This window comes from Anguilla anguilla, chromosome 15 (assembly GCF_013347855.1).
Source record: "Anguilla anguilla isolate fAngAng1 chromosome 15, fAngAng1.pri, whole genome shotgun sequence".
In the NCBI taxonomy this organism is placed as follows: Eukaryota; Metazoa; Chordata; class Actinopteri; order Anguilliformes; family Anguillidae; genus Anguilla; species Anguilla anguilla.
The window spans coordinates 8,423,652-8,436,287 of NC_049215.1; the positions used below are offsets into that span (position 1 = coordinate 8,423,652).

Genomic DNA, 12,636 nt, shown 5'->3' on the forward strand with positions numbered 1-12,636 from the left:
GAACTCCGTATAAATTTGTTTGAATGAACGCTACAGAGGAACCGTGCGCGTGCCGGAGGCGATTAAGCGAAAAATCCCGGAACCAATCAGCGCTCTGACTGTTCGCCCCCCGACCCGTCGTCTTGCGCAGCGCGTTGGGAACGCAGCCTCGTTCGGTTAGTTTTAACGAGAGAGACTCCTCGCGGTTTCGGGAATCCTGCTGTCATTCCATTAGGGATTCGCCGCGAGGGCCCGGGCGTTCCTGTCGAGTCGGAGTCGAGTTCCGCCCCGTTCCGCGCACGGCCGCGTTTTACTGGCCTTCCTCCCCCTCCCATCCGGACCCGGATTTAGCGGGCGAACGGCGTCCGCGCGTCTGTTTGCTCGCGCGGCGTTCTGAAAGGCTGCGTTTACGCGAGCTGAAGTGGCGTCTCTCCAGAACGTTCTGAACAGTTCAAGTTTAACGGCAAGGAGAGAGATGGAGTTCCAGAGAGAGATGGATGCGGTCTAATTTTTGGAGGTGGCAGTCGGTATTGGTTTCAAGGAGACGACGGACGCCCACCTGGAGAGCTGTTCTCTGAGAAGCACTCGTTTGTGTTTCTCCATCTTGCCCTTCAGAATCGTGAGCCCCGCCGTACTCTGGGCTCTCACTGCGGCTGCTGATTCCGCAGGTGGTGCAGTTTCACTCGGGGGCAGATGGTTCCGTGTCGCTTTTGTTTGTATTCCGAACGGGTGGAGCGATGCGCGCGGCGTAAATCACAGAGCGAGGCCGTTTCCGGAAAAGTACGACGACAGTTTTCGCGCAATAAAAACGAGCGGAAGCGCGGGTTCGCGGAACTTACAGCCGTGATTTTCTCTTCCATTGCGCTTTGTTTCACGGCGGTGCAGGTTTTTTTTCGGATGGGAAGAAACGTAATTTTCCGCTGGCGGTCGCGTCTATCCCGGCAGCGAGCGGTTTCGCGCCCGTTCCAAATAGACGGAATTGATTATCCGTTCATTTCAAATTGCGGAATGGGAAATAAAGGCTGATGTGCTGTGTGAGGACTTAAAGAGAACTAACTTCAGGCCTGCTGTTGTATGGGGGCGACATAGCTCAGGGGGTAAGAGCGGTTGTCTGGCAGTCGGAGGGTTGTCGGTTCGATCCCCCGCCCTGGGCGTGTCGAAGTGTCCCTGAGCAAGACACCTAACCCCTAACTGCTCTGGCGAATGAGAGGCATCAATTGTAAAGCGCTTTGGATGAAAGCGCTATATAAATGCAGTCCATTTACCATTTACCATTTACTCCCTCTGTGTGGACTGCAGGGTTTTGCACGCACGTGTTACAGGTGCAATGCCCTGTGTGGCTGGCCATGCTGGGAGGCTGCCCAGAGCTCATTCACAGCCACAGTCTCAGTGCCCCGCAGCAGCGTGCTCTGGGGACCGCCTGCTTCCAGAGGCCCTTGTGAATCCAGCAGTGCTTTCTGTCTGCTCTGCTTATGTAATCCAGACCTACAGTGCTGCTCAGCGCCCACTTTACCCCTTTTATAAAAATTAATATCGATAATGAGCTACGTGATGTTCCGTTTATGTACAGGAATTAGCTGCCTGGCTCAGAAGCTGGGTGTCTGCAGAATGCTGTAGTTTGGTGTTTGTGTGTGTGTGTTGTGTGTATGCAGCTCATTTCTATATACATGATGAATAGGGGCGACATAGCTCAGGAGGTAAGACCGATTGTCTGGCAGTCGGAGGGTTGCCGGTTCAAACCCCGCCCTGGGCATGTCGAAGTGTCCTTGAGCAAGACACCTAACCCCTAACCCCTAACTGCTCTGGCGAATGAGAGGCATCAATTGTAAAGCGCTTTGGATAAAAGCGCTATATAAATGCAGTCCATTTACCATTTACCATGAATATAAAGAACAGGAATGTATGGCATTCATAAGTCAACAGTAGCTAATAAATTATGCACTGTGAACAAACAGATTGCTTGCCTGCCAGAGTAGAGGAGATACTTTATTATCAGGCCAAACTTAAGATTTTTAGGTGTAGTCAGCTCAGGTTCATATCCCTTTTGAAGCTGGATGCTTGTCACGGAAGTCGCAGGTGTCACGGATTCTGTGATTTTTGCCCTTTTTGGGCAGTTTGGCGGCTACCCGTTTTTGCCATTTCTGTGATTTCCCCCATTTTTAGGACTTTCTGTGATTTTTCGTCAGTTTTGAATGGTAACTGTCGACTTTAACGTAGCCTACAGTGTGATTTGTATGGGCCTAGGCCCATTTACCATTTACTCCCTCTGTGTGGACTGCAGGGTTTTGCACGCACGTGTTACAGGTGCAATGCCCTGTGTGGCTGGCCATGCTGGGAGGCTGCCCAGAGCTCATTCACAGCCACAGTCTCAGTGCCCCGCAGCAGCGTGCTCTGGGGACCGCCTGCTTCCAGAGGCCCTTGTGAATCCAGCAGTGCTTTCTGTCTGCTCTGCTTATGTAATCCAGACCTACAGTGCTGCTCAGCGCCCACTTTACCCCTTTTATAAAAATTAATATCGATAATGAGCTACGTGATGTTCCGTTTATGTACAGGAATTAGCTGCCTGGCTCAGAAGCTGGGTGTCTGCAGAATGCTGTAGTTTGGTGTTTGTGTGTGTGTGTTGTGTGTATGCAGCTCATTTCTATATACATGATGAATAGGGGCGACATAGCTCAGGAGGTAAGACCGATTGTCTGGCAGTCGGAGGGTTGCCGGTTCAAACCCCGCCCTGGGCATGTCGAAGTGTCCTTGAGCAAGACACCTAACCCCTAACCCCTAACTGCTCTGGCGAATGAGAGGCATCAATTGTAAAGCGCTTTGGATAAAAGCGCTATATAAATGCAGTCCATTTACCATTTACCATGAATATAAAGAACAGGAATGTATGGCATTCATAAGTCAACAGTAGCTAATAAATTATGCACTGTGAACAAACAGATTGCTTGCCTGCCAGAGTAGAGGAGATACTTTATTATCAGGCCAAACTTAAGATTTTTAGGTGTAGTCAGCTCAGGTTCATATCCCTTTTGAAGCTGGATGCTTGTCACGGAAGTCGCAGGTGTCACGGATTCTGTGATTTTTGCCCTTTTTGGGCAGTTTGGCGGCTACCCGTTTTTGCCATTTCTGTGATTTCCCCCATTTTTAGGACTTTCTGTGATTTTTCGTCAGTTTTGAATGGTAACTGTCGACTTTAACGTAGCCTACAGTGTGATTTGTATGGGCCTAGGCATTTTAATCATATTGCTAGGGGGAAAAAAGTGTGACAATGTGTACAGATTCTGGAATGCGCTTGGATCAACATTCCCGTTCTTTTCAATTGTTGCAATCAGATGTGTGACACACTGTCAACAGTGTGATGTCGAGCGCTCCTTTTCCCATTATGGTGACGTTATGGTAACAGGAGCTCCATCAAAGACTCAAATCTCTCAATGTACAACATATCGTACCAAAACAATCTTTAAAGACATAAAAAAGGACACGTGGTCACCCTGTTTTATAATTTAGTAATGCAATTTGAGCATGCTCTGTCTGACAACTTTTTTTAAATTAAAGGCCAAAAGTCATGCTCTTTCCTTCCGTGATGGACCCAAATGATCAAATGTACCAGCCTATCAATACTTTTGTTCCTAGTGGCAGCTGCCTGCTGATTTTTTGATAAACTTAAAGCTCTTGTTACCGTTGCCAAATTTGTTCATGTTATTTCAATTGTCCCCCTCTTCAGATCTCTCCCACGCATGAGAACTTTGAATTAATTTAATAAATTGATGATTTTTATAACACGCCGTGATATCTGCCGCTGCTTTCGGTTCTCCGCGATTTTCGGCAACTTTGCCGCCGCTGCTCCGTGATTTTGTAGCTGCCGTTATTTTTCGTGACAAACACTCGGTCCTAACGATGGGCCATTGAGGGCTTTTGTAGAGGGAAGTGCCAGGCCTTTCCTGTTACCACGGTGACACCCTTTAGACCCGGACCACAGGCTGCGGAACCGTGCGGATCCCTCCCGCTCCGCCCTCCGAGACAAAGAGGCGATGGACTCGCTGGGGGAAAAAAATCCATTTTCATCAGAATGGAAGTTGACACATCTGTGTGGCGGCTTCAAAGCGCTTTTGCAAATGCGCCGACTTCAAGGTGGAGACTTCAAGGCGTCACGTTATTCACGTGCTACGAGCCAGCGCCGCAGGAAGCAGAGGAGAGAGAGGGAGAGATTGAGAGAGAAAGAGAAAGAGAGAAAGACATTTGCTGGAACTGAAACCCGGGGTAAAAGTTGAAGCTTAAAAGAAATTTGAAAAGCGAGAAGCAAGAAGAACTGCTCCAGAGCAGCGAAGTCATTATTTAAGCAAGCTTTTTAGGGTAACCGTTTTTTTTTTTCGTGCGGGGAAAGCGGTTCGGTCCTCAGACTGAAAGGAAAGCGAGCAGTCGCTCCGCTCATCCCTGGCTGTGAAATGGCCGTGTCTCACAGACTCAAGTTTGAGTCCTTTCCCCCAGGGTTCATCCCGGGACCCCGTCCCCCCGGCTGTGAGCGGAGAGACGCAGAGGCGCGATGGGAAGCGATAGATGGGCATTACGATGGCGCGGAGGCGCGATGTGAGGCGATAGATGGGCATTACGATGGCGCGGAGGCGCGATGTGAGGCGATAGATGGGCATTACGATGGCGCGGAGGCGCGATGGGAGGCGATAGACGGGCATTACGATGGCGCGGAGGCGCGGTGTGAGGCGATAGATGGGCATTACGATGGCGCGGAGGTGATTGGGTGGGGACGCCGTGTTCATTGAGTCCTCAGCGAGAGAGAGAGAGAGAGAGAGAGAGAGAGAGAGAGTGAGAGAGAGAGAGAGAGAGAGAGAGAGAGAGAGAGAGAGAGAGAGAGAGAGAGAGAGAGAGAGTGAGAGAGAGAGAGAGCAATTTCAGTGCCGCCCGGGGCTTGACTGATGTGCATGAGCTGGATTAAAGCACGCGCTTTCAACTTTATCTCTCTCTCTCTCGCTCCCTCTCTCTCTCGCTCCCCCCCATTGTCTTTATCCCTATCCCTCTCACTTCATCTCTCCCTCCTGTTCCATCATTCTGTCTCGCCCTCCCTTTTCCTTTCACTGTCCTCTCTCTCTCTCTCTCTCTCTCTCTCTCACACACTGTCTCTCTCTCCCTCTCTCTCTCTCTCTCTCCCCCTCTTTTGGGAGACAGTGCTGGAAGAGCCATTGATTAATTCCTCTCTGGCCGCCCGGCGCGAACTGCAATCAGCCACATCGGAGGAGCTCCCTCCACAATGCTGCTTTTCATTCTGCTCGCCCGTCTCTGTCCCTCTCTTCATTCTTCTTCCTCTTCCTCTCCTCTCGGCTCCCTCCCTCTCTCCCGCTCACTGTCGCTCTCTCCCTCTCCCCCCTCTCTCTTTCATTCTCTCTCTCTCTCTGTCTGGGAAGAAATGAAAAGCAGTCTCCTGCAATTAATTTGCTGAATGCTAACGTTGTGGACGCCGCGACGTCCGCGCCTGGTAACTGCCAAGTCCAATTACAAGTTGAATATTGTCAGCGGCCATGGATCGAAGCGGCGGCGCAGAAGATTCATTTAGGTACCTCCATGAGCTTTTTACTGGGGAATTCTCTCGGGGGGTTTTTTTTTTTTTTTACAAAGTGCTGTCCGTCCTGCCGGTCCCCACAACGAGGGCAGTTTTTCTAAATGTGTGTGTGTGTGTGTGTGTGTGCTCACACACCTCTCCCGCGTGACCGTGAGTAGCTCCTCGCCGTGCGTCTTCTCGGGGACGATAACGGGAGCGGGAGGGGGGACCCGTGCAAACAGGTTGGCGGAACGGGGAGCGGGGGCGACGGCTAATTAAAGATTTGGGGCACGCTGTGCGATGGAGAGGTGAACGAGAGCTCCCCTCGCTGCGGGCGAGGTGCGCGGCTGCCTGCCTGTCAGAGCCTTCTCGTTCCGAAACCGAATTTTTTTTGCATTCGCCCGCCGGTGGGATAAATAATAGGCTTTCATCTGAAAAAGCAACTGGAAAAAAAAAGAGAGAAAAAAAAGCTGAGCGTTGTGCGGATGCGGGTCGGCTGGCTGCGCTTCCTCGTCTCCAGAGAGAAGTGGCGTTTCGTTTACGAGGCGCTCCCCCCTGAATGAGCGGAGATCAGAAAGCGACTCGCCCGGCCCCTGAAGATCAGCGCAGCGGAGCGCTTAGCTTTTTATCGGAGAGAGAGAGACGCCGCGTCTCCGTGGCGATCCGGAGCTCCCGAGGACCGCCTCAGAATTCGGATGTGCTCTGGGACGGAGGGCTGGGACGTCGTAGGACGTGGACTGCTTCCTCTCCCTCGCCGTACACGATGCTATCTGTACGCGAGTGCGCGCACGTGTGTGTGTGTGTGTGTGTGTGTGTGTGTGTACACGCTTGTCATGCACCTCACCTGCTCTAGCAGGACCACACCTGTTTGTCTTTGTCCTTCTCTCTCTCCCTCTTCCTGTGCTTTGACATCCTATGGAAGTTGTGTACCTGTTGGGGGAAGGAGGGTGTACCCCCCTGCTCTAGCTCCTTAGCGTTTTGGTTTGGTGCTGACAAATAGTGATTTTGTGTGTTTCAATGTGTGGAGTGGGTGTAGTGTTTGTTTGTGGTATGTGTGTATGTGTACTGTTTGTGCATGGTTGTGTGTTCGTGTACTGTGTGTACACGCTTGTGTGTATGTGTATTGTGTGTACGTGTGTGTGTGTTTGTGTACTGTGTGTACACGCTTGTGTGTATGTGTATTGTGTGTACGTGTGTGTGTATGTGTACTGTGTGTACACGCTTGTGTGTATGTGTATTGTGTGTACGTGTGTGTGTATGTGTATTGTGTGTATGTGTATTGTGTGTACATGTCTGTGTGTTTGTGTACTGTGTGTACACGCTTGTGTGTATGTGTATTGTGTGTACGTGTGTACGTGTGTGTGTATGTGTACTGTGTGTACATGCTTGTCTGTGTGTGTGTGTGAGTGTGGGTCTGTGTGTGTGACCGTGTCTGTGAGTCCTGGGAACATCACTCTTCTTTGCTGTGCTGTGGCGTGTGCGTGCACTATATCGTACCTGCCTGCACTGCCTCCGGGGAACTCTAAATGGCAGGGTCTACTTGTACGATTCCTCTTCACTTCCTTCGGCCTCAGTTCCAACAGGAAACATGTCACACTGCGTCTGTCACTTTTTCTCTCGCTCTCCGTTTGCCTGGTATCTCTCTCTGTCTCAGTCTTTAAGTCTCTCTCTCTCTTTCTCCGTCTATCACTCTCTCACCTCTCTGTTTCTGCTTTTGCCGTAACAGCTACCAGTTCCACCAAGCTGGAAGATCTGAGCTATCTCGATGAGCAGCGTAACACGCCCCTGCGGACCTCCATTCGGCTGCCCTGGCACAACACAGGGGGAAGGGTGCCGCAGGACAAAGGTACGGCCAGCACCCCCTGTACTACATTACCCATACTGCCCCACAGTGTACGGCTCATTTTCATGTCCATGAAGATTAATCTCTACCACACAGATATTAGATGAGAACTGGTATTGTATTTAAATGAATTTATTCATTTTGAAGATATAGATTTTTTTCTTTTTTTTGAAGATAAAGGTTTTTCATTATGAACAGAGGTGAATTGATTGCTGCACAATTGAAAATAATTAAGCTGTCACCAGCTTGAAGCAACAGGTAGTTTTTCATCGTTTGAGGATAGCGGTTAGGTTATTCTAGCTGTCAGGTAGAACATTTTTAAAAATCTGGTTCTTTGCAGATCCTGTGAACAGTTTTACGGGTTGAATTTGAGCAAATCGTGAAACTTTAGCCGTGATGTTACAAAAATTTAGTTATCACGGGTGTTCAAACCGCAGAGCGTCTGCGCAGCCGGAGCTAGCCATAGCCATAGCTCTGGCCCGCGGCCTGGTCCGCTCTGTGTGCACATCAGCATTCGCCTCTCTGGCTGTGCTAACCGCTAAGACTGCGCTAACAGCTAAGACTGCGCTAACCACTAAGACTGCGCTAACCGCTAAGACTGCGCTAACAGCTTAGACTGCGCTAACAGCTAAGACTGTGCTAACAGCTTAGACTGCGCTAACAGCTAAGACTGCGCTAACCGCTAAGACTGCGCTAACAGCTAAGACTGCGCTAACCACTAAGACTGCGCTAACCGCTAAGACTGCGCTAACCGCTAAGACTGCGCTAACAGCTAAGACTGCGCTAACTGCTAAGACTGCGCTAACCACAGCGCAGGCCGTTTTCTCCCCTTAACAACCCCGAGAAAAAGCCCGGCCTCCACAGAATTTGTAGACGCACCACTGACTCACTGTACTGAATGCATGTCTGCATGTTTTTATATTGATGAAGAGTCCAGTGCGCTTGGACAGTTGAAATAGAGTGTGTTAAGAGCAGGGTCCAGCGGTACTGATGTCATAAGCGCGGGTCAGACTAGCCAGGCATTACATTACATTTCTTTGGCGCATAGCGCCTACCGAATGCATACCGAAGGTCATTGGAACACCTACAGAACACGGGTCTGATAAGGTGCAATACTCATTATGTAACCGTGATTCATAGCCTTGAACACATCAAGTCCAGTTCACAGAGTTAGCATAGGCTAGGTCACAAAGTAACGTAAAGTCAAACTTGGAGGCGTGACCACGAGCTACAGCCTCAATGTAACGGTACAGGCCGGTGACCGAGGCGCGTGCGTTTCTGTCTTTCCCCCCTCCAGCCCGCTTCGCCCCCTACAAGCCGGTGGACATCATGCTCAAGCCGCTGCTGTTCGAGGTGCCCAGCATCACCATGGACTCGGTGTTCGTGGGCCGCGACTGGCTCTTCCAGCTGACGGAGGACGCGCTGCGGCGGGACGGGCCGGGCGAGGGCCGCGGCGTCATCGTCGTGGGCAGCGTGGGCTTCGGCAAGACCGCCATCGTCTCCCGGCTGGTGGCGCTCAGCTGCCACGGCGGCCGCATGCGCCAGATCGCCTCCAACAGCCCCGGGGCCTCCCCGAAAAGTAAGGAGCGCGTCCCGCATGCGCGGGGGGGGGTGGGCGGACAATGGGATTAGAGCCCCGGCGTCCCCGAACTCCTCCGGCTTGCTAATCCGGCCGCGCGCGATAGCCTCGGTGTAATTGCCGACGGCGGCGGCGGCGGCTTTGCGGTCGTTCGGGGGAAGCGCGGGCTCCAGACGTGCGCTGAGCGCGCCCGGGCGGGTATCCGGCTGCGCGCCGCAGGAAGTTTAGGGGCGGTTATTTACGGGGGGGCCGTTTAATTCAAATGTCAGCGTTTTTACGGCAACGCCATTAAGCCTCGGAACATTCCGGTGTTTAAACCGCCGCCGCGCCGCTGGGATGTCTGCGGTGTTCTTCTCGCCCGCCGTGAGTCAGAGCGGGGACGGGGAACAGACTCGGGCACCTCGCGTTCCATTTGTGCCCAATATAACTGCCGCGTTCAAAATCGCTCTCGCGACTGCTTTCAGGCACATTTAAGGTTTCCGCACCTTGAATCGCTCAAAACAGATTTGTTGAATTGCTGATTTACTATGCCGGATTGGAGGTGGTTGGTGATTTTGCTGTTTGTTGACTTCACGCACAGTAAACCAGCAGAACGAATTTAAATGCGAAATTACACCTTGTTTTTCGGCCTTATTGTATCCAGATCTTCATGATGAAAGGGACGGTTTTTAAGATAGCGAGTGTTCCGTGTGGATGTGGTTAGTTTAGGTGGCCGTTCCATAGAGGGTTAGCTGAGCCCCATAAGACAGACGCAGACAGAGAACCGCGGGTTCGAGCCCCAGAGAATGCACTCCTGGGAAAGCACATGCTCCATCTGTGTTAAGCCATGGTCAGTGAGACCTCCGCTCCATAGGGGGGCAGCAGTGAGCATCGCGTCCCATGTCCCCCTCGCAGGTGGGACCGGCAGCGCGGACCTGCCCCTCAGCCAGCCCCCCCAGCCCGCCCCGCACCCCAGCGCCACCAACACCCTGCGCAACAGCAGCTGTCCCGGGACGCCCGAGCTCCAGAGGCGCAGGGAGGAGGCCGTCAAACGCCTGGCCGCCAAGGTAGGGTCCCGCCACGCCCACTCCTCCCGCCCTCCCCCGAAGAGGCCTCCTCCTCTCCTCCTCTTCCGTCTCTCCTGGGTAAAAATGTATTATCTGTTCATAGGGTTTTTAAAATAATGTTCAGCAGACGGTCAGTAGCCGTGGCTGAGTGGTGTTCTGAGCTTTCCAACTGACTGCAAATTAAATGAGTGACACTTGAGTCCACCCTTAGTGACTTTTATTGTGACACAGAGCGCGCTCTTATTGCGTGTCAGTTTGGCTTCAGTTGACGAATAGGCACTTGGGCCGCCAGACACCTTCACAAAGACTGGATTACTCTTGCTAAATCAAGATGTTTTGCCCGAGCATCTCTCTGTGGATTGACTGGTGAGAGGTGATTGGGAGGGTTATGGTCCTGTACCTGATAAGAGCCGTAATGGACTCCAGGTTCCCTGGAGGAACCCATTCAGGTTTCTAATTAGGTTCTGAAAGAGGACCTCTGTCGCACTCCACGCAGCCACAGTACAGTCTCTAGTATTGGGTTTGGGGGGTTGAGGTTGGGGGGGGGGGGGGGGGGGGGGGTTGGTTGGTTTGTCGTTGTTGGACTGTATATCTGGACTGCTGGTTCAATTCCCCTATGGGTCAACGCGGTTGTGTCATTGCGCCAGGCATTTGAAATTTTGTCAGTTAATTAGAATTGTTTTCTATTTTTTCTTAAAGCATTCGTTTGCCAAAGATTTAGCTTAATATCATGGCTTCCATTGCACAGCTTTAGAGTGAAAGTATGTAATGTGAAGTTTTAAATCCTTCGGAAAGGGGTGAGACCGGAGTCCAGATTCCCATAGTGCCCTCTGTTTCGTGATTGCTTGTGCGCCGTTCTGTTGCTCGGTGAAAGAACCAAATGAGTTGGAGGACAAAGCCACCCCGAGGACATGGCTCTGTGTTGCCTAGGGAACACGTCAGCAGGGTGGCCAGAAAGAGCTCTTGTGGAGCAAATTGCCTAAATCGCAATTTAGCCCCCGGTGTCCAGCATTCTGGATGGCTTCCACCTGTATTTAGACTGGGAACTTAGCGCTGGCTAATTGGCATAATCATGCTCATTCATTTAAATCTGGTATTGAGTGTGCCGTGTGCGTGTGTAGTGTGGGGCGGTAAGTGACATGTATAAACCTGTCGTGTGGTGCCAAAACAGTGCGGGTATTTTGAAAGGCATATTGTGAATATTGAGAAAATATTATTTATTGTGCTTTCATTACCGCTGCTGATTTTCATATAGCACTCCAACCTGTTGGAGCTCTCCACGCTGGGTTTCCTGTGAGCAAACCATCTGGGTTTTCGGAGTGCAAGTTTACAGTTTACATCTTTGCCTCCTAATTGTTCCATTCCAGCAAATTTCCCGCTCACACCCACTTAATTAACCATCTGTCATTTAGCGGCTCGCTTAATGTGTTTTCCCCCACCCTGCGGAGTTCGCTCGCATTAAACAGGCGGTTGAGACGATCCTTTCCCAGTTCCATTACGAACCAAAAACTTAAAGGGGGGAGGGAGAGAGGGAGAAAAAGAAGAAGAGAAACAGACAGAGTGAGAGAGGAACCGTAGTATCCCAAAGGGCGTAAGTTGTCGATGACCGCTGATCCGTTGCCATCAAGGGAGGGCGGGAGAGGAGACCTCATGCCAGAAACGAATCAGCGACGTGACCAAACGGATGGAAATCGATTCGGTTATGGAATTCATCGGCGGTCCTTCCTCCGACACGAGAGACGAGCGCGTGAACAATGGAGGCTCGGCCACGGTGGATAAGCCCCTTTCAGGGCCCGTTACACGGTCGTAGATTCCCCGTCTCTCTCTCTCTGTCCGCCGCGGTGGCGGCGCTAAGAGCACCGCCGACCGTTTTGTCGGCTCGGCCTGCGGAGCTCCGGCTGTCTGCGGGGTCCCGCGCCGAAGCCCCGCCCGCAGCGAGGCGCGGAGCGGACGAGCTAACCGCCGCCGAAGCGGGTCAAAGCGCCGTTCGACCGCGCGCGTCCTCGGAGACGGCCCGACAAAAAAACCAGTCCGACCAATTAAGGGCGGCGAGGTGGAGAAGGTCCCTCGGTCCTGGCGCTTCGAGCTGAGCTTCGAAACGAGCGCGGAGAACCGCTAGCGTTTTCTCCGGTTAGCGTTTTCTCCGGTTAGCGGTTGGTCTGTGGGCGCGCAGACGGCTGAGACTGCCGAACAGCAGGTGGGCAGGTGCTATCTGAGGTAAGGCGCATCTCATGAATGGGAAATCTGCGGAGTTCAAAGGCTGGCTCCGCGGAAGCCGAGGGCGGGCGAGGCGCGGTCTAATTAAGGGGAACGCTCTTCCTCGTTCCGGCGCCTTCCGTCCGTCCAAAACGCGGGACATCTGTTTTTTTTCAGCGTAAACACGCTCAACTTCTTCAGAAGACCCACGGCGACTCGTCAGATCATTGGTCTAACGCGTCTTCCCCTGCCTGCATGTTTAATTTGGCCGCTTTCACGCGCTGTTTTGAGTTGTGTAACATCGACGGAAACACAGGCCCCCGCGTTATTACGGAAAATTCGTAGGTTTTCTGGAACGGTTGGTCGGCGTGGTCTCAGTGGGCTTCTTTAGTTAATTATGATGAATGGCTTGGCAGGGTGGGCTGGTTGGGTGGGCTGGTTAGGG

The 12,636-nt window shown here is 52.0% G+C and overlaps 1 protein-coding gene across 8 annotated transcripts in view; it reads left to right on the forward strand.

Moving 5' to 3' along the window:
- LOC118213753 (protein TANC1-like) overlaps positions 1 to 12,636 on the forward strand; it is a 138,681-nt gene that overhangs the window by 94,353 nt on the left and 31,692 nt on the right. For 7 of the 8 annotated variants that reach the window (XM_035392869.1, XM_035392868.1, XM_035392862.1 and 4 more), the window contains 3 exons: positions 7,254 to 7,373; positions 8,668 to 8,949; positions 9,844 to 9,995. In XM_035392869.1, coding sequence (XP_035248760.1) covers positions 7,254 to 7,373; positions 8,668 to 8,949; positions 9,844 to 9,995 — 554 coding nt within the window. Of the gene's footprint in view, positions 1 to 5,771; positions 6,300 to 7,253; positions 7,374 to 8,667; positions 8,950 to 9,843; positions 9,996 to 12,636 lie in introns of those variants that run through there. The other variant, XM_035392866.1, reaches the window with a different exon arrangement.